Raw genomic sequence first — 27473 nt, 5'->3', positions numbered from 1 at the left:
TTATTAGTTTTTTTCCAAGGGTTTTTGACTAGCAGTCTCATTGATTTTACATGTAAGTCAATGTGTCACAAGACTTTTTTTGGAAGGTCCCGCATTGGGATGTTTGGGCGTTTCCAATCGGTGTTTGGCATGGGGAAAGAAACCAGAAACTACCCTGGGAAAACTGAAAACACATATTTTAGTGGTAACACCCAAAGTTCTGCACGGATTCATTCAGGAATCAATTTCTATGCCACCAACTCCTGTCAACCTTGCCGTAAAATCCACACGCTCCGGTTTCTGTGGTCTGGCGCAGACGAGGACGATGATGAGGGTGAGGATGAGGACGAGGATTCTGCCGACAAGGAGGAGGATGACGATGAAGAGCCAAAACTGAAGGTCGAGGAGAAGGAGGAGATGGTGGAAGAGGTGGTGGTGCCGGTGCCGGAGCCGGCCAAGCCCGAGCAGCACATGGCCAGTATTCAGGCTGTCGTCGACGATGACGACGACGATGGCGTGGACCCCCTGGACGCTTTCATGGAGGGCATCAAGGAGGAGGTGAAGAAGTTCAACATGGGCGACGCAAAGACGGGCGAGAAGGTAGGTCCTGCTGCTGCTGGTGTTGCTGGCTGGTAGAGGAGCTAGCAGTGGGGGTTGGTGATGGAGTTGGTGGATTTTGCTGCTGCTGGTGATGATAGTAATGGTTGGTGATGGAGCTGGTGTTGGTGGTGATGGAGTTACTTGTGCAGCTGGTGGTGATGGGAACTGGACTTGGTAATGCAGCAGATGTTGGCATTTATGGAGTAGGTGGCAGCACTAGCCTGTAGTAGTAGTAAGCTCCTTCAATATTTGACAAAATCTTGGTTACATTGATTCAATTCTAAACCATCAATGGCAAGTGGTATTTGAGCCTACCTTTGGCATCCCCTTCCTCAATTAATCATAAGTGAGTAACTGGTGCATTGTGTAAATATCACTTGGGAGACAAAATAAGACAAGTGTGCTTTTGGCCAAGTGTACTTCTGGCCATATTCGTCTTAATAAATGATTGCTAACAACACTTGTTTCAACATTTTATAAGGCTTAACAGGGACGGCGTTGTCTTTGCTCACGGTGGTGGTGCTGATTGAGGCAGTGCTTGTGATTGTAGGCATGAGGAACAACCATGCAGTCTATCCCAAACAGCCTTGCAAGCACCAAGGTCACACTTTTCCATGCTGCCGTTGTTTTATTAATAACCAAGTCAGCACACGTGCATGCTGTCCCACAGGGCATCTGACTACAGCATTGCCGTGGTGCTTTAAATCAAGCTGTGAGCCCAGAATTGTGGCCATCTCGGGCGGTATAAGGCACTCAAGAGTGTTTAAAATCCTTCATTGGAGAGGCACTGGGGGAATCCTTATGGTATCCTATTCCTGAATTGTTCCCTGCTATGACAAACTACTGTGTTGTCAGTAAAGGTATTTCCAGTGATGTAGTATGCCTTTCCTCTTGTACAAACAACAGTAGCAGGATTGGCAAAAACAAACAGTTAACATGGTTTTGTTCAGTTGACGGTTCATTTGAAATTTGTCTCGCATTTACAAGACCACATTTAAATAGTTTTCTTGTTAGTTTCAGTTACAGCTCCCTTTCCAATGTAATATTCACTAATATCTTCTTGGTTCTTTCGGTAAAGTCACGTAGAAGGGAAGTAATAAAATAATAAAAATAAAACATAATAAAACAAATTCTCACGACGTTTCGGCTACAACGCAAGCAGCCGTCTTCAGGTGAAGAATGAGACACTGCCAAGCTAGGAGCTTATATATAAGCTGAGTTGGAGGTGGAAGAAGAAGAGAGCCTTAACAAAAGAATGTGCATATCAAGAGGAATTCAGCATATTCATGGGAAATGCGTAGGAGGTGGGCGGGGGGGTTTCAAAGTCATATTATGCCCATGCATTATGCAGGATCAGCAGCACCAAAGGGAGGGGGGGGTAGCATTAACAAAGGGAGGGCATGTTAATAGTATGTAGAAGCAATGAAACATGTGAATGGGAAAACGGTGGCAGGAGATCCGCAGCGGAGCAAATAATGCATTCCCTGTGGAGAACACAAGATACACAGTTAATGCCAGTGAGTGGACTGCGGTCTGAAAGTCACCATAAACGTGAACAACAATCAGTTAAGATCCGAAGTGGTTTATTACGTCCTTCCAATTGTAATAAGAGACTTGACCACGATCTCTGGCTCAGTGTCCTTTATTCGGTCCGTACTGCACTCCCACACGGCTGTCTCTCTTATTCTCTCAGTGCTGGTTCCGATGTCCACTCCAGTCACCATCAGCAGCCCCGCTGCTGTTCTTGGCGCTCTTGCAGCCCCACAGCAGCTCTGCTGCTGTAATCTCACACAGCTCCCTTGGCTGTTCCTGCTGCAGCTCCACTCTCCTCTCTGCTACTCCGCAGCTCTGACAGCCTCGTGCTGTCTCGCCTCCTCGTCGCTCCTGCGACTCTTGGCAGCCGTCTTACTGCCTATCCTATCTGCAGCTTACACCTCCCAGTAGCTCCCTACTGTTCCCGGGGTTGGCTCCCGCTTCTGACGGTGCCCCCTCGGCTCGTACGCCCGCGTGGCCCCACACCTTTCCATTCACACCCCGACTGCTCTCCCTTTCCGGTTTACCCGCTTAAAAGCCCCAACCTTTCACCCACGTCACCTGGCTCCGCCTCCTCGTGACGTCACATCCGGAAGGTCGCTTTCGCCCGCATTACACCACCCTCCCCCATAGAAAAAACCCAGCCGACCTCGGCTGAACAATACCAAAGCGTAATGCGGTGAACCGACCTTCCCCCTTAAAGGACACTAAGCATGCAATATAACAACAAGAACAACAACACAAGTAACATCGACGAACGTACGAAAGCATGCGATAAATACGACGGCAAGAACAAGAACAATAACAACATACAATCAACGAAACGTAAGCGATTTGGAACGAGTGCGGGTCGCCGGCCCGTCCCGGACGGTCGGCGGCCCACTTGTAGAACGGGGACGCGATGGAACACGAGGAATGACAGGGGGTAATTCCCCTGCTGCGATTGGAAGTCCACCGACGTCTCGTGTCCCTGACGAATCAGTCTTGGTCGTGTTCCGCGAATGCGCCTGCAGCGGGGTCGGAAGGGTCGCAGGGCTCGAAGGTCCCGCAGCCCTGGCAGGCGCCCTCCGAACAGGCCCACTCCTCCCCCGCGGTGTCACGGTCGGCCTGTCTGGAACAGGTACGACAGGCGCTCTGTTTCGGAGGTTCCTTGGTCGGCTTGTCCGGTGTTGTGGGCTCCTGCTGCGGCGGACCCGGGAAGCGGGCCCAGCAATCCTTGGCGTAATGGCCCCTACGGCCGCAGCGGAAGCAATCGGCCTCGTTGCGCCGAAGCGCAGGTCTTGCATCCCGGCGGCCCCGTTCCGATGGCGTAGCGCGCGGCCCCGGCCTTCTGCGTCCCGACCATGGAGAGGAGGCGGCCGTCAGCTCCCGAGGACCCCGCTCATCCGGCACATAGATCGCCCTTGTGGGGTCCCACCCCATCGCGCCTCCTTCCTTGACGGGCCCACCCGTCCATGCCGCCACTTGCTTCCAGCGACGGAGATTAAACTGCGCATCCAGACACTTTGCTGCCGCCCGGGACGTGAGCTTCTCATGCCCACACACAGGCATGGGGATCCCCAGATCCCGAGACAGCTCCAGCATTTTTCCCAATATGAGAGGCTCGAGCAGATCCTGTGGCGTGTCAGGATATGCTGCCATGGCCAGCTCCAACACCGCACCCCTGAACGCCACGGGCGATTCTTCGGGTGCTCGTTGTCGTTGAGCGAATCGCCGATGCGCGTCGTCAGGTGGCTCATAGGCGTCGGCCATTTCCTCAAAAACTCCACATAAAGTCTTCTTCTTATCGGCCGTTATGGAACGGAAAAATCGAACAGATTCGTCGTCCAGTAGAGTCGGCAACACTTCCAAAGCCTCCGCATCGGTCCATCTTGCTGAACGAACCGCCGCCAAAAATCGGCAGGCGAAAGCGCTCCAATCGCCCCCGATAGAGAATTCCTTAACTGTAGTAAGGTGGCGACTCCGACTCCTCTTTACGCCGTCTTCCAATGATGGTTGTTCTGGAGGCAAATTCAAAATGGCGTCGGCCCGCGGCGTGGCCAAGATGGCGGTTTGGCGCCGCGGAGCGCGCAAGATGGCGTCTTCTTGCCGCGTGGCCAATGGCGGCGGCAGGGCAGGCAACGTGGCGGCCCGTGGAGCACCTTCTCGTTCCGTCGTCGTCCTTGGCGTAACGAGGTGACATAGATGCGCCAGGACGTCCTTGAGTGTCTCCAGTTGTTCTGCCACCTGTTGCCATCTTTGATCAGCGTCCGATGTTGTTGACGGACCCGCCATCGCGCCGACATCTTCCACGCCCGTCCCCGTGCTCGCCTCAGCAGGGCTCTCCTCCACCACCCCAGCAGAATCCGTGGTCGGAGGGAATTCGTCGTCGTCGGACGAAGAAGCCGATGCTGGCGCCGGAGGAATTTTCTTCCTTACTTGCTTAGACATGCCGTTTCACTTCTGACCCCAATGTAATAAGAGACTTGACCACGATCTCTGGCTCAGTGTCCTTTATTCGGTCCGTACTGCACTCCCACACGGCTGTCTCTCTTATTCTCTCAGTGCTGGTTCCGATGTCCACTCCAGTCACCATCAGCAGCCCCGCTGCTGTTCTTGGCGCTCTTGCAGCCCCACAGCAGCTCTGCTGCTGTAATCTCAGACAGCTCCCTTGGCTGTTCCTGCTGCAGCTCCACTCTCCTCTCTGCTACTCCGCAGCTCTGACAGCCTCGTGCTGTCTCGCCTCCTCGTCGCTCCTGCGACTCTTGGCAGCCGTCTTACTGCCTATCCTATCTGCAGCTTACACCTCCCAGTAGCTCCCTACTGTTCCCGGGGTTGGCTCCCGCTTCTGACGGTGCCCCCTCGGCTCGTACGCCCGCGTGGCCCCACACCTTTCCATTCACACCCCGACTGCTCTCCCTTTCCGGTTTACCCGCTTAAAAGCCCCAACCTTTCACCCACGTCACCTGGCTCCGCCTCCTCGTGACGTCACATCCGGAAGGTCGCTTTCGCCCGCATTACACAATGATTGCTGAGCCAGAATCCATCTTCTCGGTTGAAATTGTCTCTGTGTTTGTATATGTGGATCGCCTCATGAACGAATCTCTCATGGTAGCCAGATGGCTTGCAGAGAACCTCTGTCTTGGAGAAGTCAATGTCATGTGAACCCACTGAATTGTAACAGTGATCTGCCACGGCTGAGGTGTTTGTCCTACCGTGTTTCAGGTCAGCTTTATGCTCACGGATGCGGTCCGAGACATGTCGTTTGGTTTCTCCATTGTAACTGCTACCACAGAGGCAACTTAGTTTGTAGACGCCAGGGTACTGTATGTCTGGAACCACGTCTTTTACAGACGGAACCAGATCACGGATTTTATGTACTGTGTTGAATCGTACCTGAATCTTGTGTTTAATCAGGATTTTGGAGATCTTTTTTGTGACCCCAGCAATGTAGGGTAAGGTGATGGTTTTGAAAGGCTCCTCAGCAGGATCCTTCTTGACGGTTGGAGTGATGGCCTTGCGGATTGTGTAGTCGGAGTAACCATTAGCCTTAAGAGCTTGGCGTACGTGTTTGAGTTCACTGGCAATGTGTTCCTGGTCGGAGATGCATTGGGCTCTATGGTATAGAGTCTTGATGAGGGAGTTCTTCTACAAGCAAACTGAGGGCACCCCAATGTGTATGGAATTGATGTGGTCGAGAAATTGGTCTAGAGCAGGCCGGCCATGTGGCCAGATGACAAAAGTGTCATCTACGTACCTCTTCCATAAGGTCGGGTGTAGAGTGGCAGTCTGGATGGCGTCAGTCTCAAATTTCTCCATGAAAATGTTGGCTACAACCGGAGATAGGGGGAGCCCATTGGGGTGCCCTCAGTTTGCTTGTAGAAGAACTCCCTCATCAAGACTCTATACCATAGAGCCCAATGCATCTCCGACCAGGAACACATTGCCAGTGAACTCAAACACGTACGCCAAGCTCTTAAGGCTAATGGTTACTCCGACTACACAATCCGCAAGGCCATCACTCCAACCGTCAAGAAGGATCCTGCTGAGGAGCCTTTCAAAACCATCACCTTACCCTACATTGCTGGGGTCACAAAAAAGATCTCCAAAATCCTGATTAAACACAAGATTCAGGTACGATTCAACACAGTACATAAAATCCGTGATCTGGTTCCGTCTGTAAAAGACGTGGTTCCAGACATACAGTACCCTGGCGTCTACAAACTAAGTTGCCTCTGTGGTAGCAGTTACAATGGAGAAACCAAACGACATGTCTCGGACCGCATCCGTGAGCATAAAGCTGACCTGAAACACGGTAGGACAAACACCTCAGCCGTGGCAGATCACTGTTACAATTCAGTGGGTTCACATGACATTGACTTCTCCAAGACAGAGGTTCTCTGCAAGCCATCTGGCTACCATGAGAGATTCGTTCATGAGGCGATCCACATATACAAACACAGAGACAATTTCAACCGAGAAGATGGATTCTGGCTCAGCAATCATTGGAAGGACGTAATAAACCACTTCGGATCTTAACTGATTGTTGTTCACGTTTATGGTGACTTTCAGACCGCAGTCCACTCACTGGCATTGACTGTGTATCTTGTGTTCTCCACAGGGAAGGCATTATTTGCTCCGCTGCGGATCTCCTGCCACCGTTTTCCCATTCACATGTTTCATTGCTTCTACATACTATTAACATGCCCTCCCTTTGTTAATGCTACCCCCCCCCTCCCTTTGGTGCTGCTGATCCTGCATAATGCATGGGCATAATATGACTTTGAAACCCCCCCGCCCACCTCCTACGCATTTCCCCTGAATATGCTAAATTCCTCTTGATATGCACATTCTTTTGTTAAGGCTCTCTTCTTCTTCCACCTCCAACTCAGCTTATATATAAGCTCCTAGCTTGGCAGTGTCTCATTCTTCACCTGAAGACGGCTGCTTGCGTTGTAGCCGAAACGTCGTGAGAATTTGTTTTATTATGTTTTATTTTTATTATTTTATTACTTCCCTTCTACGTGACTTTACCGAAAGAACCAAGAAGATGAATCCCTGCAGTCACGAAAGCTTTAAATCGAAATTCACTAATATGTTCACTGTAAGGGCACATGGTACCGAATGACTTGTCCACGCTACACCGTGACAGTTGATGACAATGTAAGTCCTATGTAGTGAACAACAGAGGGCAATGCAGCAAAATCCACTGTTATATTGTACTTGTATGCTCCCATAACAATTTTTCCCACCTTCGCAAACCCGCACTGACCAGCATGGTGAAGTATGGTCAAGTTACCACCACTACTTGTCGTGATGTATTTGTATTTTTTTTCTTTTCATTTTTCAATTCTCTAGCTATATGGACATTTAGCTTTGGGGTTAAATAACGCTCATTATTGGTGCCAACAGAAGGCGGGCTCCTCGGTTACGAAGGTGGTCACGGTGGTCACCAAAAAGCAGTCGGAGGTAGAGAAGCCCAAAGGGGAGCTGATGGAGAATGACCAGGATGCCATGGAGGTGAGTTCGTTGGTCTGGAACACGTTCATCCTTATCTTGTTGCGCGTCCACTGCCCAGGACCTAAAGTCACTTTCCCGAAAAACGCTCGCTTCTACAGAAGATATTTGATCGGGTTATTTCACTTGTCACTGTCGTTAGTAGTGATATAAGCAGTAATTATTGGCTATTGATGAAAGCAATTATTCCAAATGATGTAATTATTTCTAGCTCATGTACACTAAGCATTTTATATATATATACACACACAGGCATGCTATGGATCGGTGTTAATGACTATAGTGGTAAGATATTTTGGGATTATTGTGTTTATACTTTGTTCTACATAACCTGCTGTATAGGCGCACGTGTCCGTCCCATGGGCGTCTGCTCGGTGCGATGAGACGTGCGTGCTGTGTCGGATGCGCAGTACTCATCCGAAGAGGAGGACTCGGACCTGGCCACGGCGCTCACCGGATACAATCAGAACAAGCAGCGCAAGATGGTGGAGGTGGTGGACCACTCCAAGATTGCGTACGAGCCCTTCCGCCGAAACTTCTACGTCGAGGTTCCCGAGCTGGCCAAGATGACAGCAGAAGGTGCCTCGCCAATGTCTCCCTTGCACTTTAAAATCTAGATTGAATGCTCGTTTCTTTAGAGCTGCTTTTTGCATTTAGTTTGTTGTCCGAATAGCACGGTTGGCTAAGTAGGGCGCGAAAGAAGTTCAACATACATACACGAGTAGGTGTGCAATTATTCACCATTCCCACGATTCTATGAATTGTCAGAATCTGGGGTGACGATTTGAATTAAGAATGTATTGTTTTCGACCCGTTTGTATTCCCGTGTACATTTTCTGTCTCGTATGTTCTGCATTGGTATATATCATTTGTTCTATTAACCAATAGGTGACATCTGAATATAATTTGCAAGTATTTACATGAAATATAAATAATAACGTCATTTTTGATGTTGTGCCTTGCACTAGCAAACATTTATGCCGACAGGGGTGTTCTTAACGATGCATATCATCGTTTTTCCTGTTTTGTGGTTTGACAGTTTCTCAAATTTTATTTTCAGCTGAGATTGTAAAGCATCTTGGGCTTACTTTTCATTCTATCAATATTATTCTTTGTATAAGAAGCAGGCGACGTTTTGGCATTCACATGCCTTCACGCTTTCCAAAAGAACAATGGCTGCTCCACCAACGCGCACACCATATCGTTAGAAAGGGAATTGTGCCATCACTGCAAATTTAAACAATCCTCTCACGATGCTAAGTAACAAGCCAACCTTGCATCCATTTTTTTGTGCCGTTATCTCTCTAACCTGACCCCAACCTGCCCCGTCGGGTCTCTTTCACATCCCGCGATCTCGCGTTCACCCCCCAAGAGGTGAGCGCTTACAGGCTGGAGATGGAAGGCGTCATTGTGAAGGGCAAGGGTTGCCCCAAACCAATAAAGACCTGGGTGCAGTGTGGCATCTCCATGAAGATTCTCAACACCCTCAAGAAGTGAGTGAACACAATTCACGAAGTCCCCCTTTTGTTTGACTGGCGACTCCATTCAAGGATGCATCTGACCAGCTGACAAGTAAATGTCGAGCAACCGTGGCAGAGCAGTGCGTCTCTCTATTCGTAATGAAATTTACAGCTACGTATTCTGGGTGCTGCGAAGGAACTCACAGTGAGGCTGCTGACAGATTTGTGCTGCGATGCAGAAAATGGCACAGGATAGGAAAAGAATTCGCAGATCAATGCCAGATCAATGCCTTATTTATGTGGGCGTTGGTGCCATAATGAGCACCAAGGTGATGTGGATAACGTGAGCATTGATGCGAAATTTTCAATATTTTGGTGCAGTTTAAGGTTAGTGCTGAGATGTATAAATATTATATTTACGTTCGAGCGAGGAAAAAAGTTAACTGTAGGATTCTGGTTAAGGCTAAGTGATAAGTCATGGCAAGAACTCTGGTCTAGGAATTTCACAAATTCATCTATTAAAATTGATTCTTATGCTCATGTTACTTTCATTGAATTGTGCTTATAAAATAGATTATTTATGGAATGACAAATTCTTTTCAATTAATATGCTAATGTTTGATTTTGCCAAATGATGTGTAAAAAAACTATACAAATAAGAGCAATTGAATTATTATCAATGCAATTATATTCCCAAAGCTATACAAATTAGACCGTAAAAGCAAGACAAATAATCTATTTTTTCAAATAATTTAATATTTTCCATGCATCATTGCATCCGCACCAATAAACTCAATCACACCGCGCCCATTTGTTTCAAACCATCCATTCTATTTTGCACCGTATCAACAAGGAAGAAACTCAATTTCAAACATGGCACAGAATCATGACAATACATCAAGTTCCTTTTGGACTAAAGCATTAGATGTCTGGTTGGGCCTATCCTGCAATTTTGCATTATTGCTGTTAGGACCCTCAATCAGTTATTGATTTTTATATTTAGAATTTTTCTGATTAAATTATTGATTCCAAAACACATTAAATCGGTAATTGAGTCAAGTCACATTTTGTAACGGTTCAACTGATTGGCACATGCACGAACGTTCAAATGGCCGGCTCGTTTCAATGTTATTGGTCAACGGCAACCATCGTGAAGCCCCCAGCAGCAGGGTTCTTCAGTCACCACGTGGAATGTTTGAACAGACATGAAGACACACACACACAAAAGGGGTAGACTTATTTTATCATACATTTCGATTTGTGCAGCAAACCTGTAATAAAACATTTTGCATGCGATTATCGTTGACACTGAGACACTGAAATGAACAACTGCAGTTACTTTGCTTTCCTTTGTAATTAATGGCCTCCATGAAACTCTTTCTCTTGTGGAAATGCACAGGCAAAACTACGAGAAGCCCACACCCATCCAGGCACAGGCCATTCCGGCCATCATGTCTGGCCGCGACCTCATAGGCATTGCCAAGACGGGCAGCGGAAAGACCATCGGCTTCCTGCTGCCCATGTTCCGGCACGTCATGGACCAGCGGCCTCTGGAGGAAGGGGAGGGGCCCATCGGTACAGCCATCCCGGCGTGTCCGCTCGCACGCCTCGCGCTGTCGCGCCGGCTTCGTTTGGTTGTCGGGTTATAATGGACGGGGAGGGAACGGGCAGATGACGAGAGAAAAATTAAACCATTCCCGAGTTCATGTACTCTAGGGTGTTTATGAAGCTGTGTTTTTGCAGTGCAGTGTGCCAGAGAATTAAGTGTGTTGTTTATTTTTTTGTGCATTCGATATGAGTTTCGCTATGTGTTTGCATAAGTGATTGAATGATTGCAGTTGGTGAAGAGTGTTATTGTTACTGCGCATTCTCCACTGTTTATTCATGTTCTCAAAAGTAGTGCCATGGAATGTTACATTGCACATTTATTTAGTTTCTTGTAAATAGGTTCATAATATTGGGATACATGTTTTAATTATCAGTTATGTTATTGCAACAAATATTTGGAGTTTTATGAAGTTTTAATTCAACAAACAGGTTTTTTTTATTGTTTTAAAATGTGCTATAAATGTGCACAAAACCAAATGCGAAGTGAACGGTGATATATATCTCTACATTCTCATTATTTTACTGAATTGCAACTGTTTAGGCCTGTAGTGTAATTAGACATGCAGCACGAAACGAATAATAGTGTGATTACTGCAGGCTTGTGTAAACTGTTGGATCAAAATGATAATCACATGTCTCGTTAACATGAGCTTTTCAACAGGAGAGTATTTGCTTGATCTAATTATTTTCTTGACAGAAAGTGCACAGGCCAATATGAACCTATTCGTGTGAAATTTCCTTCTTATTTCGGTTTGTGAAGATTGTTTAATTAACATGCAATGGTACGGTGGTCAATGCACCACCCTATGAGCCTCGCCGCTGCTGAGTTAAATTCTAGTCCGACACTCACATCGGTGGCCAAGTGATGTCCTAAACATTCATGGGCCGCCTTCTCACCTGCATTGATCAGCATGGTCAATTATGGTCAAACAAGCATGCTATGACCGGCACGTTGTAAGGAGTCCTTTATCCAGCGCTGGATGGCCAAAGGGCTGTAAATATACAAATATATGTACGAAAAAATATTGATCAGAAGTTCATTATTTATAGTCACGTGAGAGTGTGTTCAAGCACATTCTCTTTTTGTAAAATATATTAATCATACTTGTATGTAAGGTGAAAGGGGTACGTTTCTTGACCTGATAGATGGAAGCAATTTGTATATGACCCATGCAAATTAAATAAAAATGAAATTACTTTGTTGGCAGCGCCGATCAAGCGCAGACCAAATCGTTGGTAGTGTGCACGCTTCCATACGTATATCCAAAAATATAGATGCCCATTCCAAAGTACGTACGTAATTGCATTTCAGAGCTGCCCATCTGTCATTTTATTGATTTAGAACCCCATTACCACCTGTCAAGACATGTTGTTGCACTTTGCTGAAACGGAGACCTGGGAGAAAAGATTGACATCAGCGCTTGTGTTGCCGTCGCAGGCGTGATTATGACGCCAACACGCGAGCTGGCTCTGCAGATCGCCAAGGAGTGCAGGAAGTTCACCAAGCAGTTGGCGCTGCGCGTGGTGTGCGTGTACGGTGGCACGGGCATCAGTGAACAGGTGCCGCCACCCCCCTCCGCCCCTGCCCCCCCACTCCCTGCTTGCCCTCCTCACTGCAACTTGCTTTGTGCATGGTCTTGCTCACTCATTCACTGACTCACTCATTCGCTGACTTGGCAAATCTTTCGCTCTCTCACTTGCTCGCTTCCCTACCAACTCTCTGCCATTCATTCTCCGACTCAATCACATATTTTAATCTGCCAAATTACCACCACTCTCCAACTCGTTTACTCTCTTTAATGTAAGCGTACTATCACAGTCACTCACTTGCTCAACTCACGCACTTGCTAACCATGCACCAATAGTCTTGCAAACTATTCTTTGGGTCTTTCGGTAAAGTCACATAGATAGAAAATAATTATTATTATTTGTATTCACTTTATTTTTATTAAATTTTTATCATTTTATTTATATTATTTTTTCTATCTACATGACTTTACCGAAATACCCAAAGAATATGAATTCCTGCAGTCACGAAAGCCTTAAGTCAAGTCTTGCAAACTGTTGAACTAATTTACTCACTTATTCACACACACTCTGACTCATTCTTACTGTGACTCAGCTCACCCACTCTTTCATTCGCTTGCAAACTGAATTGCCTACTCACAACTCGCCAACTAACCCACTTGACCAAAATATAATCGTTATCACCTGCCCTATAATCCATTAGCATGCACTCGTTTTAAAACACTCAGTGTAACTCAGGTGATGTAGATTAATATTGAGCAAGTCCAGTAAAGGTGGTCTGACAACATGTTTATGACATTTAATATTTTAAGTACAATGTACGTGTACTTTTAATTTCCTATTTTAACTTTAAGGGTTTAGCTCAAGATCTTTTCCAAAAATATAGACCAGAATCTGTTATTTCGTTGCGATTTTTTTTCTCCCACATGTATTCTAACTGTCCTATTGGCGTCATGTTATGAGATTAAGTGTCTCGTTGTAACTCTCACAGAATAGGGTATCACCTCGTGTGTGAGAGGAGGGCCTGTGGAAACAGATTTCACCCACTCCTTTTGGATATTCTATCAATTGACGTATTTTTTTAAAAATCCCCACGATAGCAGGAACACTTTCCTGCTTGCCCTGCTTCACAGACACGTTTCTCACTTGACGGTCAAAGCGGTAATTTTCTCAGATCTGGAATGTAGCCCAATTAAGTGACAAACCAAATGTAATGTGACCGTTTTGTGTAATAAATTGCTAACCAGGCTCAGGTTACCACGGACTGCACTTATGAGAAGACCAGTTTAATCACGGCTATCTGAAACCTGGATTCTTCCCAGATTCTCAGCAGTGTTGGCTCGGAGTGTTGACCCCCTGAGACCGTCCCCCCGCCCCTGGCCACTTCAAATCTACAGTTTCTCCTTCAGTGAAAGATCTAATTTAATGCAACGTCGTCATCAGTAACCAAGCGAAGACCATCACCTCTCACTACACTCTACGAAACCGGTTTTTATAGCTGGTGGCTGAAACCTGGATTCCACGCTCTGGAATTTCGGCAGCTTTGGCTCGCCGCTCTGACCTCGGCCGTTTCAGTTCTGCGTTTTCTCATGCGCTTGTGTTTTGTTACAGATCGCTGAATTGAAGAGGGGTGCAGAAATCATCGTGTGCACGCCCGGCCGGATGATCGACATGCTGGCTGCAAACAGCGGTAAGCCCTCGCGCTCGTGTTACCGGGGCAGGACGCGAGATTTACGACCGACCCGCGTGCTTGTAAGGAAGCGATATCCGTGGCGTGTACCGACTGCGCAGCGCATAGTTGACTTCACTGGGGCCTCTCGCAAAATCTGCTAATTCGATAACTTTCTGTAAAAAGAGTCGGCCCATTGCCGCCACTGCCGCCGTCGTCAATGCTTGCGCGAGCACGTAAACCGCGCGAATCTGATCCAGATGTGTGTGCAGAGTCCCGCACAAACGGCCAAGTGTGCAAATAATAACGCGTGCAGAACAGTGCCTTTATTTTTGTTGCCAAAACAACGTCGATCCATGGCGGTGCAGCAGTTTAAATGTGGCCCCGTAACTCTGCATCTGAAGATAGTGTCTCCACGAGAACACTTGAGGGAGAGCAAAGGGAAACTGGCACCTCCAATAATCCTTCCCTCGTCCTGGCCCAAGAGCCCTAGTTTGGAGTGTGGTGTGGCGAGGTGGAGATTGGGCACTGGGATCCGATCGGGTAGAGGGAACTTCAATCAAGCACCTGTTCTTGGGCAGAGAACTTAAAGAAAGAGTATCACTTTTATCTTTGGAAGTGGGGGCTGCTAATTCTCCTGGTGCCTCTGCTGTCTGGAATGCTCTTCCCTATTTTATCAATATGGCTGATTTTATACTCCCGTTAAGCACCTTACCTTTCTTGTCTCCTCTGCTTACGATCACCTACAGTTGTGCACTGTCTCATTTTTACACTGTAATAATGACTCCCCTCTCTATTTGAATTGCTGAAAAGTGTCTTGAGACGTTGCATTTAGTTGCTCTGTGGATTAAAATTGTATTGCAAAACACAAGCCGACCTTTCACCTCTGCAACCCCATTATAATCACCTTCAGGACTGCACACTGCATTTATGCGTTTACATTTTCCAGCGCACACACACCCAACTTCCACGAGCTTCCAATATGCACTGTGCCATCGATGTGGTGCTTTCCCCCTCCCCCGTTGCATCAGGCGTCTCATGACTCAGGTCTATGAAAATGTACGGCAGTGACGTTGCTATGCTGCATTCTGCTCTCACGTCTGTGCTGTCCGCCTTCGCCAACGCACACTTACCGGTGTGGTGAAGTATGGTCAAATAACCCTTACGATCCACAGGGCATGAGGATGCTCCAACCCAGCAGTTAATTGACAAAGGGCTGTTAATGTACATGCACCGACAGCTGGATTGGCCAACACTGAGTCAAACGAAAGCACCACAGCATGATGAGGATTCTGCTGCAGACATTTAAACAACGACCTGCTGCACGATGGGTATTTTGATTTTCCAAATTGCTGTTCAACCCTAGACCACAATCGATGCATATGTCTTAGTTTTTTTTTTTGGGTTGCCTGCAGATGATTACTCATCATGGACATGTAACGATTCAGTGAATTCTCATGATTCGGGGGCCTGCTTGTACTGCCATCAGCATACAGAGAATGTGCATATAATTTGCATGAAACACAATCAATCTATTCAAGCGTACAAGCTGACCCATGTGCTGTCGGCATAATAATCAATTTTATCATCACAATAAATTTGTTCATGCGCTTAATTTGGCTATAGCTCTGAGAATTAAAACATTTTGTTTTGACTCGTGCGGCAACGAGCATTACCCTGCATGCCAGGCTGTATGAAAAGTGGTGCCGCCTACTGTGTGGAGCAGAGGTCACTTGAAGGCATTTCAGAGGTAGATCTGTCATATCTACTTCCGTGGGCCGTTTCTGTAACACGAAGGGTTGTACTGGTGTGTGAGAGATCCGATGGGTAATTCATCTAATGATGAAAATAAAACTTGGGAAGTAGACGAAAAACTATTTAAAAACCATAAAATAATCTACGTACTTTAATAGACGAGTCGCTACATGCCTACCTAATTACAAAAAGCACCGCCACTCCGATATGTGCGTCGGTTTTTAGCGTGCGGTCGCGGGACCACCCTCCCGCACATGCGGCGTAATGTGTGTTGTGTGTCCCTCAGGTCCGAGCCACAGCGCGTTGTTGTTGTCTCGGCTGTGGCCGCGTCTCTCGCCTCTCCCCACTTCCTCGTGGTGGCCGCTTCTCTCTCGTCCATGGGATGCCCGAGCATAAGCTCGGTCGAACGCGCGGGCGGGCAGGCGGGCGGGCGCTTGTGATTTTGCGCCGGTCCGTGATGGCTCGAGCCGTGAAAAAAATAATGTTTGCGTGATATTGAAATGCTGAGAACATGCTGTGAAGTGCTGCTAGTGGGGAGCGAGTTGTGTTAAACTCTCGTGTGTGTAATTATGGCTCTGTGATGGGTGGTACACAGTGTGGTGGCATGCGTGTCGAATACTGAAGCATCAGCTGTTCAGAAATATGTTCGTACACTGCACGTACAAGAATAAGAATTCGGCAAAGGCTGAAAATACGTTTGCACCATCGTCGTTAACGCTACCTTTTAACATGTAAACTAAAATAATATATGACCTTAATATTTAAAAGGTTGCTTATATAAGAATATTTTGGAAAGTATTATAATTGATAGTTATCGACATGAGAATTTTGGCATTAAAGTTTCACTGTTTATTAGGTGACCCGCATGCTGCAAAATTAATGCATTTAAAGGTCAGTCACAAATTATTGTCATTCAAAAGTAAAAGGTTGCTTAACGTTTAGCCTCAAAGCATAATTGAGATTAAAATCTGTTCGGTGACCGGGACGAGGTCAAGTTACCACCTCCGTCATCACACCGTGGAGTGCAGTCATTACTGTGATCCTTATGCCATTAATCGCGTCAGCTCCTTTTACTATCAGAATAACAATGACACACAAATAACCCTGTGCACATGGCTTAACACAGTGTAATTGTTGCATTGGTAAAGGTGTGAAAATGTGACGTTGGCAAAGTCGTTTGTGAGAATTTAAATCCTTCATTCTAGTCAGTGTTCCAAGATTTCAATTATTTTACGGTGTGTACCTTTTATCAGCATTCAGAGGTTTGTTTTGTTGCATGTCCAGTATGAATTTTAATGCACATCAGCATTGCACATTAAGTGTGGCCATTGATGTTGGCTTCCATGAACCTATTGATAATTGGCGAATTTGCAAACCACGTTTGAAGCCGGCTGCTCTGCCCCGGGGATTGCTTCACAACTGAAACATTTCAGTTTCTTTTCCTCATTAACATTTCCACATCTCCCCCATCCACTTCCCCTTTCCAGTCTCACCACAAACTCTTCTGCAGCCCACGGGGCAAAATTCTGCAAAGTTTCCAAAATCATAAAAACCACACATCCTTCATCGCTTGGCTCTTGGAAGGATGTCAATCAGCGCATAGGCTGCATGCGTGCGAGTTGACGGCGAGTAATCCCTGAAACGCTTGGTCATGTGGTGCCACCCCTTTCCATGCAGGGCGGGTGACGAACTTCAGGAGGGCCACATACATGGTTCTTGACGAGGCCGACCGCATGTTCGACATGGGCTTCGAGCCACAGGTAATAACGCACTCCAGACTCTTTCCCGTTTGCTGGTATTTCCTCTTTATCTGGAAACTTGCAATTCGTTGATGGAAATGGATCGTCAGGCTCGCGGTAGGTGCCTAGAATTGTTTGTACGGGGATATTTATATGATGTCAGACATGAGAGAGAGGAAAATCATCGGTTCCTGAATCGAATCGTGACCTCGGATCGCGACAATTCATGGAATTGCTCGGGAGTGAATTTATCACATGCTTAATATTCATGCTGGAGATCTTTACACAATTCACCTCCTGCCCAGCGTCTCCCCAGAAATAAAACCAAGTCTCTTAATTATCATGTCAGTAATAAAGTCCCCACATCCCATATTATTGCCAGCAGACTTCATTTTATCCCTTCCCTCATAGCCATGCAAGTTCTACAGATAAACAAGTTATTAAAAGATTGATGGCATTAAAGCACACCGACACCTGATAGGACATGTGCTTTTGATTTTGACTGAGGTCGTCTGTATGCGCCGCCACCATCAACACTGCCGCTCGTATATATTTCACTTTTTATTTGTTGGGCTCAGGTTTCTCGCCTCTGGATGAGCCAGGTCTTGTCCTACCGCCTCTCGCCCTGGCCGATGGGTACACACGATGCTGGACCATGTGCCCATGACTCGGTGCTCTTATACCGTACTAGCGTTAAACACGTAAATTGGGGTCGCATCGCCCCATTGAAATTACCACGGCATAGCTGAGAATCTCGAGGGGTCAGTACTGATTGTCGCGGTGTTTACAGCGTCCCCCGTCTAAACTAAAAGTGGCCGTGTTGTGATGTTGGTTTCATTGTTAGGATTATAGTGGTGCGTGACAGACCTCCTTTAGGTCAGAGTTCAGCTAATGGACCATTAAGGTGCTGTATTGTAAGAGGCACATTATTTTTGGATGAGATTGTGAAAGATGTCGTCGTCTGCAGCGTAGGTGTTTGTGGTTCTGCTGTAGAGTTGTAGAGCTATCCAATGTGTTTACGGGTTGTACTGCATCGAGCTAAATGTCGGGAAGTCATGCTGAACTGAATGTCTATATGACTAAAAATATATGAATACATTCAGTTCCTGAAGAAGCTCCCAGCTCTTGGAGTACAATGTCAGGCATCATGCCAAATACTACGCGGTACAACCTGAAAACGGAGAGACGTCTTACATGTGATGTAAGTTTTAAGGCTGTCCACAATTCATTGAATTCTCATGATTATCAGTCCTGTTTAATTTACATGAATATGACATTTCCCCCCATTATAATTTTTTTATTTTACATGTAGAATTGATAGTGGCTGCAACATTGCAATTAATTAACCAGTCACATACAATACTTGTATATCGGAAATAATGTATTCTCACCATTCAACGCATGTGTCGTGAACATAAGCTCTGTTTCAATCGATAAAACATCGCGTGCTCCTTGTGTGGATGGAAGAAACCACATGTCACGTAGGTTACTCGAGTGAGAATAAGAAGCAGCAGGGTGGCGCAGCAGGAACACTTTGTGACCTCGCAGAAAGAAGGGCCTGATTTTGATTTCTACTTTGGTATCTTTCCATGTGGGTTTGTATGTTCTCCCTGTGTTCTGCATGGATTACCTTCAGGTTCTGGGGTTTTGTTCCATAGCAAAAAATATATAAAAACCCATACAATGTTAGTGGTATTGGCCAAACATTGCCACGTAGAATAAATACTTGTAAATTACTCCATTGGGATTACACATAGCAATATACTGCGAAGACTTTCCTGGCAGAGTTGAGACTCCTGCAAAAGTTGAGACTCGGTGAGGCTTGGGTAAATAAGCAAAATAATAATCTTTACTCTTGGCACAATTTTAACCCTGGCATGAGTAATTCTACCCTGACTCACTCTAATCTCAATTGCAGGAGGTGGCTGTGTGGCTCTGGTCAACGCTAAAGCTATCACCATCAGGATCCTGGATTTGAATCTTGGTAGCCACCCATCACTGAAATATGTTTATCAACTGTAGTGAGTTACTGGCCTTGACCTGATTACCAATGATGAATATAATACATTCATTCCATCATTATATTGAGCTCATAACTTAATTTGGCAAATTACAGCACTGAGAAAGTTTTATATCGGTTTGGCTGCCATGCAAGGAATATTTTACAGAAGCAGGGTATGTGGAGAAAGGTCGCCCCCTACTGTGTGGATAAATCAATTTCATTTGATATATTGTACCACGGGGCCGTTATATAACAGGCTCTGCAATAGTCTTGAATGGACACTGTATCTCGTGATATAATCACGATAGCACAAAGGTTATAATTAAATATGTAAGTGACACTTCACGAAGATCTCCGTTTCAATGAGACACCGTCATCATCATTCGTGAGCGTAGCGGTCTACCTCGAGTGGCCGCCAGGCGACCCTCCCCTGAGCACGTCGGCCGCGCTGAGCGTAGTCCAACACCTTCGTGATGTTTTCGGTCGGTTTCGACAGTGGCCGCGCGTCCACGTCAATCGCGGTCCGCCCTGAGGTCGGCTCCTGTCCCGCGTTAGCCGCTGTGGATGATGGTATGCAGGGCTGTGGTGCGATAGGCCGACGCCACGGCCGGTCGCACCAGAGGCACACTCCAGCATGGAATTAGGCGGCCTATGACCAAATCACTCAGAAGGTATCCGATCTCATTAGACCTTGTAAGCTAAGCAGAGTTGAGCCTGGATTGTGCTTGGATGAGTGACCACCATGCATAAAATAGGTATACATTAGGCTTGGGCAGTAGGGGGCACTTAATAAAAATCCATAGTTTTTCTGTACTCCTCTCCACCTTCACCAACCCGCACTGAAGTATGGTCAAATTACCCTCGCTGTCTGGATGGCGTTGGGAGACTCGCACTCCAGCAGCGGGTTGACAAACGGGCTGTACGTGTGCGTGAATTAGACAAGCGATCCATCCCTCACCTGTCACGAACGCGCGTGCGTGTTGACGCTCGTCTAGGTAATGCGAATCATCGAGACGTCCAGGCCGGACCGGCAGACGGTGATGTTCTCGGCCACGTTTCCACGCGCCATGGAGGCGCTCGCTCGCCGCATCCTCAACAAGCCCGTCGAGGTGCAGGTCGGAGGTCGCTCTGTCGTCTGCTCCGACGTCGAGCAGCACGTGGTGAGGGTCACGGGTGGCTGGCGGAGACGGCACCGCACACGCGCACACACCTGCAAAGACAAAGATCCCCCATGTAGCTTTTTAACAAACTGTTAGGGCAAGCGCTGTTCGCGAGCACCTATGAAGGCCAGCACCGCACATGAGGGGATGAATGGCCAGCACCACGTCCGGCTGCGTGTGCATGAACTTACACACGCAGGTACGCACACACGCGTACAAAGACTGAGATATCCCTGTTGGTATACAGACTCGGTTAACCACTCGTGGGGTGCTGGGGTTGGCTCTGCACCACCATATGTCCCTTTCGCCCACTCACGTTCACTCTTCTCCTTCGTGGTATATCACTGTTACGGTGACCCCCAACAACAGCCCTGCCCCCCCCCCACGCCACCATCCAAGAGTATCTGGAGACGTGTTTGCTACAGGCTGTTGACTGTTGGGACAAATGCTGTTATAGAACGCCTGTTAAGGCCGGTAGGGCACACGATGCGCGGGGCGGGGGGGGGGTGTGTGACCAACATCACACCACATACTAATTTAAGGTTGAGTACCTATGGGAGTCATGTAGACATGTATGTTTGCATGCGTGTGTGAATGCCCGCACAAAAGTACACATGAATGTACTTGCACTCTTTAAGCCTCTTTCATGATTAAGCTCACGTTTTCTCCTGACTAAACAGTTTTCGGTGCCGATAGTCTAACGTCATTCGCTCGCCACCCTTGGACCTGCGTTACCGATGGTGATTTGGTTCACAAGAATTCAAAACCTTTTTTTCAGCGGCTTTCCAGTAACAAAAAAAGTCATCACAGTTTGGTTGCTTGGTTGGTGCCTCGACGATGGTTAAAGCACAGAGCTGGCGCTGCCGAAGGCCTGGGCTTGAATGTTGGAAGCCCATCACGATTGAGCGCATGCCGTCGACCACAGATCGTGATCGAGGAGGACACCAAGTTCTACAAGCTGCTGGAGCTGCTGGGCCTGTACCAGGAGAAGGGGGCTGTCATCGTGTTTGTGGATAAGCAAGAGCATGCCGACTCGCTGCTCAAGGACCTCATGAAGGCGTCCTACCCTTGCTTGTCACTGCATGGAGGTGAGCGGTGCTGCACACGCGGTGTCAGGCCCCTGCGTGCTCGTCCTATTGCGTCCTCCGTTGTCGCGACTTCCTGTGTTGATTTGATCAAAAGTAAAAGTGGGGGGGTGCTGGTTAGCGCACTGCGCTATGAATCGAAACCACCTGAAATCAATTCCTGGCCACAGCTAACACCGGTCACGGACCCAAAACTTTGCCAATCTGCACTAACCTTCGTGCTGAAGTATGATCCAATCAATCCCCAAGGTAGGTTTTCATTGATTACATCCGCATTCATAAATAACGGGCAGGAAATTATTGTAATAAAAAGTATACTCTTAATGACATATGAAGGGGTATCACTGAATATGATAAATCAACAACTGCCATACTGCCATGTCCTGGCCAACATGCAGCCCAAGCCTACCAGACCTTGCTATTGCTGTGCACTCCACCATCTTAAGCACTAACCAGGCTCTGCCGTGCTTAGCACCTCAGATCTGGTGGGGTCGGACCCATTCACTTGGGGTGATTTGGTCATAGACGCTGACTGTCTCTCTCCCCCGTGCCTCTCCACCTCCCTCCCTCTCCGCGCAGGCATCGACCAGTACGACCGTGACAGCATCATCAACGACTTCAAGTCGGGCGTGTGCCGCCTGATGGTTGCCACGTCGGTGGCGGCGCGGGGCCTCGACGTCAAGCATCTGATCATGGTGGTCAACTACGACTGCCCCAACCACTACGAGGACTACGTGCACCGCGTGGGCCGCACGGGCCGCGCCGGCAACAAGGTGGACACCGATAATTATCGGCCGAGATCGCCTTCGCTTCATCTATGTCGGCACGGTGGCAACATGTTAACTACCTCGCCTGGTAGACAGGTGGTCTTGGGTGCCATTCCGACCCTGACGCCTGCTGCTGTATATTTGGAGTTTGCACGTCTCTCTCTCCCCGTGGTCATGTGGAATTTTCTCCAGGTCCTCCGTTTTTTCCCTCCACATTTAGAAACTTGCGTTGAGAGTATTTGGCTGCCTTAATTTTCCACGCGATAAGCCACTTTGTTGAGCTATCATTTGTGGCCAGGTCACTTCTGAAAAAGACCCATATAACTCAGTGGGTCTTAGCTGGTAAAATAAAAAATAAGTTGCTTAGTTTATGTCGCTCGTGCCACTGTTATCTTATATAGATTTATATAGCAGCTCCTACGTCCAGTTTGTTGTCCTTCCCCCGTAACTCCGATTATCACGGTTGGCTACATACGGTACGAAAGAAGTTCTACATAGACACAGTATCGATGTCGTCCCGCACTAGTGGACAGTCGGTTGTCAATTGGGCTCAAGAGACTCGAGGGGACAACGTTTATAGCCCAACTGTCCATGAAGCTGCTTAATAATAATTGAAGCAAGCCAGCTGCTATTAGAAGACCTCCTCACACCGTGTCAGTCATGGGGGCTATTTGTCCATACTTGACCACGCTGGTCAGTGCGGTAATTTTATTTTCTTTCCATTTAAACACTTACAAACCGTGACGGATCTCGCTCTGCAGCTGTCGTGCAGCTATCACCAGGGCTTTGTGGCCCAACCGGGCCCAGGTGCCGAGCTACGAAGAAGGGAGGGTTTAAATTGGACCGGGGGGGGGGGGGGGCCCATTGCATTCTTTCCACCAGGGCCCCACGCCTACCACGCGACGACACCGTCACTCAGCCCGCAATTCCGCAATGTGTGAAAGTTGCTTGGCACGTGAACGTGCGTTTTTTGTTGTCATGAGGGGCTGATATGATTGATGGGTCCTCTCCCCACCACCACCACCGTTCCGCAGGGATACTCGTACACGTTCATCACGAGCGAGCAGGAGCGATACTCGGGGGACATCATCAAAGCCCTGGAGCTGTCCGGCACGCCCCTCCCGCCCGACCTCGAGAAGCTTTGGACCGAATTTAGGGAGAAGCAGAAGGCCGTAAGTTTTTGGTTGCGTTCGTCAAAACGCGAGCGAGCGACACCAGTGATGGGATGGATTACACATCGTTGTTATCAGACTCTTTATTTAGTCTGGAGGAATCCAATGAGCTATTGAAGCTCTTTTTTCACAGATGTCATGGAGATGTCATGATCATCATCATGAAACATCTTCTCTGTCTTTGCAAGGCTCAATTGGTCTCCTATTCAATCCAGAGAGCACTTGGGCAATGCTACAGTGGAACGCACACCCAAGAATAGGATGCACAGCAAGCGTCAGTTACGTCAGGATTAAAAATAAATAATGGAACTGGGTCGTGCAGCGGTTTCAATCCAACCATGAATGTATAAAACACATTTAACTACGCATATATCAACAATTTTGTGACCGTTGTTTGATGTCCCTTGCATGACTTATTGAACATTGTTCTTCATAATTTTGCAGAGTTTTCTACTTCTGCTTTTCTCATCCACGGGTTCCCATTCCACTTCAAGATCGCACTCGCTCTTCAAGATCCACCGTGGACTCGCCTCTGGCTACCTCTTCCCTCTCATCTCACTCTTCTCCCCTCCGTGCACTTTCCTACTTTTCTTCTCTCTCATCTCCCACCACTCCCCCTCCACCCAGTCTTTGCTCCAACAACAAAAGGATTTCTGTCGAAGTCCCCATTGTCTGGAACTCCCTTCCCCCAGCCGCCCGTGCTGTTGACTGCTTTACTCTCCCTGTTCAACTCCAGGCTCAATAACTTCCATCTTCTTGTTCTGTTACTGACTGCCTCTACAAAATAATTAGGCCCGCCATCTAATCATCATTTACATTTGATACCGCGCCTGCCATGCAGTACATCTTAAGCCACTTGTAAATACAGTCACATTTCGATTTTGTTTAATTCCAAATTGTACTTCCCATTGCAATGTTGCGAGTGCCGTGAAAACCGTCATCCTCACCTCCCCCGACTCCACAGGAGGGCAAAACGATGAGGAAGAGCAGCGGCTTCTCGGGCAAGGGCTTCAAGTTTGACGAGACGGAGCACTCGCTCGTCAACGAGCGCAAGAAGCTGCAGAAGGTGGCGCTGGGGATGCACGACTCGGACGAGGAGGAGGGGTCCGGAGACGTGAGTCATTGTAATGCTAACAATTATTGTAATCACAATCCACATTTACACAACGACGTGATTTCGAAGATTCCAAGGCCCTTCGCTGGTTACAAGGCCCTTCGCTGGTCTTTTTTGAACCTAGTCGGGAGCTGCGGTGGACTGTTTGCCCGAAGGCGGCAACCCACCCCCCAGCTGAGCGAGTTCCAGACAGCTAGCGCAGACCCGTTGAACCCCCGAGTGCCCGGCGCGGTGCACAAAACCATCGAACAAAGACGGTCACTGCATCGCACGCTTTCAGATGTGCTTCTGTGGCCATCTGGAACGCTCTGTAGATTGAAAACTCATGTCTCTAGAACTGATTGTTGTGTTTAGTTGTCCTTCCCCCGCACCTCCGATTAGCACAGTAGGTTACGTACAGTACGGCAGAAGTTCAAATATGAAAATACGTGCCGGGAACTCCTCTTCTCGTCCTGCTGTTTAGGGGAGGAGGGTCAGTGGCGGGGCATCGGTTCTTTCAGCGAAACCTCGTCAATTTGAAATGACACCGGCTTGGCTTGGCTTTTCTTTTTTGCTGGCTCGTTGCGTTTACAGATCGACCAGCAGATCGAGAACATGTTCCGCTCGAAGAAGATCGTGAAGGACGTGAATGCGCACGGAGCGTCCTCCACCGGCATAATGATGCCATCCGGGAGCAACGCTCAGAAGCTGGAGATTGCCAAGAGGCTCGCGTCCAAGATCAACTCCCAGCGCAACCTCGGCACAGAGGCCATGGTACGTGCGTGGCTGGCGGGTGTCGTGTGTTACGTGCGTAGCAGTGGCTTAGTGGTTCTCTAGCTTGACGCCACCAGCACGGCAATCTGAGTTCGATTTTCGGCCACGGTTAACGTCAGTTGATGGTGACTTCGGAAATGACCCTGGGGTCATATCGGCCTCAAATGAGTACCTAGTGGAGTGCTGAAACATCATCACTGAAAAATAAAAAGGCGGCCGCACGTGGTGTTAGGCCACACCACCCCCTTGGTGTGCGCCTGCCGGCCTTCATAGTCGCTCGCTAACAACACTTGTCTCTAACAGTCTGTATCGCTATGCGGGGGGGGGGGGTAATCTTTGTCTTTGTATATATGAACAAGAGGACAGGCACGCACACTCGCCTTCTTACCGCATCGCTCTGCTTTGTTTCCACTCTCGTTGGCGGTGCCGTGCACATCTCGTGCGCGTTCACGTGGGCGGAAAATACCATTGGCAAGTGTTTCCACTCGCTAGTGCCTATAAATATTGCCACTTAGGCCCCCGAGACGATGACATCTACCACTGCGCTGCAGCACAGGCCCCCCGTTAAATAAAGCCTTTGACGTGTTACACCCATTGCACTTTGGCCGGGTTTGGCAGCCCGATGATTTTACTGCCTACTTCACTCTGTGCTGGGTTTCGATTGTTCGCTGTGCGCTTCATGGCCAATATGTAGCAATGCGATAATTCGTCCTCTGCCTTCAAGGGAGATACAAGCAAAAAACACCTGTAGCTCTTCTTGCTTCCGTATAGTACACGCCTCGATGGTATCCCATTAAGACGGCTTCAAATTCATCCCGGGCAGCCTGGGATGCACAGCATAGGTGTGAAGCTACGGGATTGAGAGCTGTGCGATTTATATTGCACCTTTTAAACGAGCACCCCCCGGGGGCAGCTATCCCTGTGCGGCACACGATGGGGATGAGTACCAGTAGAGGGCAATGTTGTCGTGTGGCTTTTTTTCCTCCAATTCACTAAATTTGCCAGTGATTTGGAAAATGTGGACGGTGACGAATAACTCGGTGCGGCCATGAACGTGCACTCGCGTGCTTTGCCCACGCGCGCCCGCCCCCTCCTACAGGACGTGATCCAGCAGGCGACCAACAGCATCATGCGAGGCGGCACCATGAACGTGCCCATGGTGTCGGCCAAGTCGATCGCCGAACAGCTGGCGGAGAAGATCAACGCCAAGCTCAACTACGTGCCCGCCGAGAAGCTGCTGGAGGAGGAGCGCGTGGAGCAGGAGAAGCAGGCGGACAAGGTGCGGCGCTACGAGGAGGAGCTCGAGATCAACGACTTCCCGCAGGTAACTAAAATTTTTATATTTTTTTTATTTTTACCAGGTAAGGCCCACTGAGCTGTTTTGGCTCTTTTTCAGGAGCAACCTGGCCACACATGAGAGCTCGACGTAGTGGCTTATAGCAGCCTTGTTGATTCTAAATGTGGAGGGAAAAACCGGAGGACCCAGAGAAAAGTCCACGTCACCACGGGGACGTGCAAATTCCAACTACACATGTACACATTCTCGTATTGACATGCTCGTACGCACGCACCCAAGTATTCACACCCTTTGTACATATACACACATAGTCGCACACACATGTACACTCATGCACATGTTCACGCATATGCTTATACACATAATCATACACATAATCATACATGCATGTTTTTATACACACAAACATTTGCAAACGTTTCATATACATATTCTCTTGCACGTGCACGCACAGTGGCAGACATACACATACACGCTCGTACACATACATACATGCTCGTACACATACATATTAGACCAGGGGTCAATTATAAATACAATTAAAGCAGCTTTGTCAGCTGAAATTAAAATTACATCGTGATTTCGATTCATAAGGAATTGCACAATGACAGCTGTAATTAACCGCAGGTCTGACATACACTCGCTAAAGACATACACACTGTAATACATGCTTGTACGTACGCACAAACTCGGACACATGCAGTTAATTTCCAAACACTCGCACGCTCACATAACACACATTTCACGATTCAATAAA

The 27473-nt window shown here is 47.8% G+C and overlaps 1 protein-coding gene across 2 annotated transcripts in view; it reads left to right on the top strand.

Annotated features, from left to right (window-relative positions):
- DDX46 (DEAD-box helicase 46) overlaps positions 1 to 27473 on the top strand; it is a 37835-nt gene that overhangs the window by 6747 nt on the left and 3615 nt on the right. Inside the window, exons 7-21 of one of the 2 annotated variants that reach the window (XM_078597344.1) lie at positions 296 to 579; positions 7504 to 7611; positions 8019 to 8187; positions 8981 to 9101; positions 10468 to 10643; positions 12115 to 12236; positions 13815 to 13893; positions 17305 to 17387; positions 20364 to 20528; positions 21454 to 21616; positions 22193 to 22386; positions 23415 to 23552; positions 24517 to 24666; positions 25240 to 25419; positions 26519 to 26743. In XM_078597344.1, the coding sequence (XP_078453470.1) occupies positions 296 to 579; positions 7504 to 7611; positions 8019 to 8187; positions 8981 to 9101; positions 10468 to 10643; positions 12115 to 12236; positions 13815 to 13893; positions 17305 to 17387; positions 20364 to 20528; positions 21454 to 21616; positions 22193 to 22386; positions 23415 to 23552; positions 24517 to 24666; positions 25240 to 25419; positions 26519 to 26743 (2357 nt within the window). Of the gene's footprint in view, positions 1 to 295; positions 580 to 7449; positions 7612 to 8018; positions 8188 to 8980; positions 9102 to 10467; positions 10644 to 12114; positions 12237 to 13814; positions 13894 to 17304; positions 17388 to 20363; positions 20529 to 21453; positions 21617 to 22192; positions 22387 to 23414; positions 23553 to 24516; positions 24667 to 25239; positions 25420 to 26518; positions 26744 to 27473 lie in introns of both variants that reach the window. The other variant, XM_078597343.1, reaches the window with a different exon arrangement.

This window comes from Lampetra planeri, chromosome 9 (genome assembly GCF_965212315.1).
Source record: "Lampetra planeri chromosome 9, kcLamPlan1.2.h2, whole genome shotgun sequence".
NCBI classification, from domain to species: Eukaryota; Metazoa; Chordata; class Hyperoartia; order Petromyzontiformes; family Petromyzontidae; genus Lampetra; species Lampetra planeri.
The sequence above is the reverse complement of the archived record's forward strand: the minus strand, read 5'-3'. Positions and strand labels throughout refer to the sequence as shown.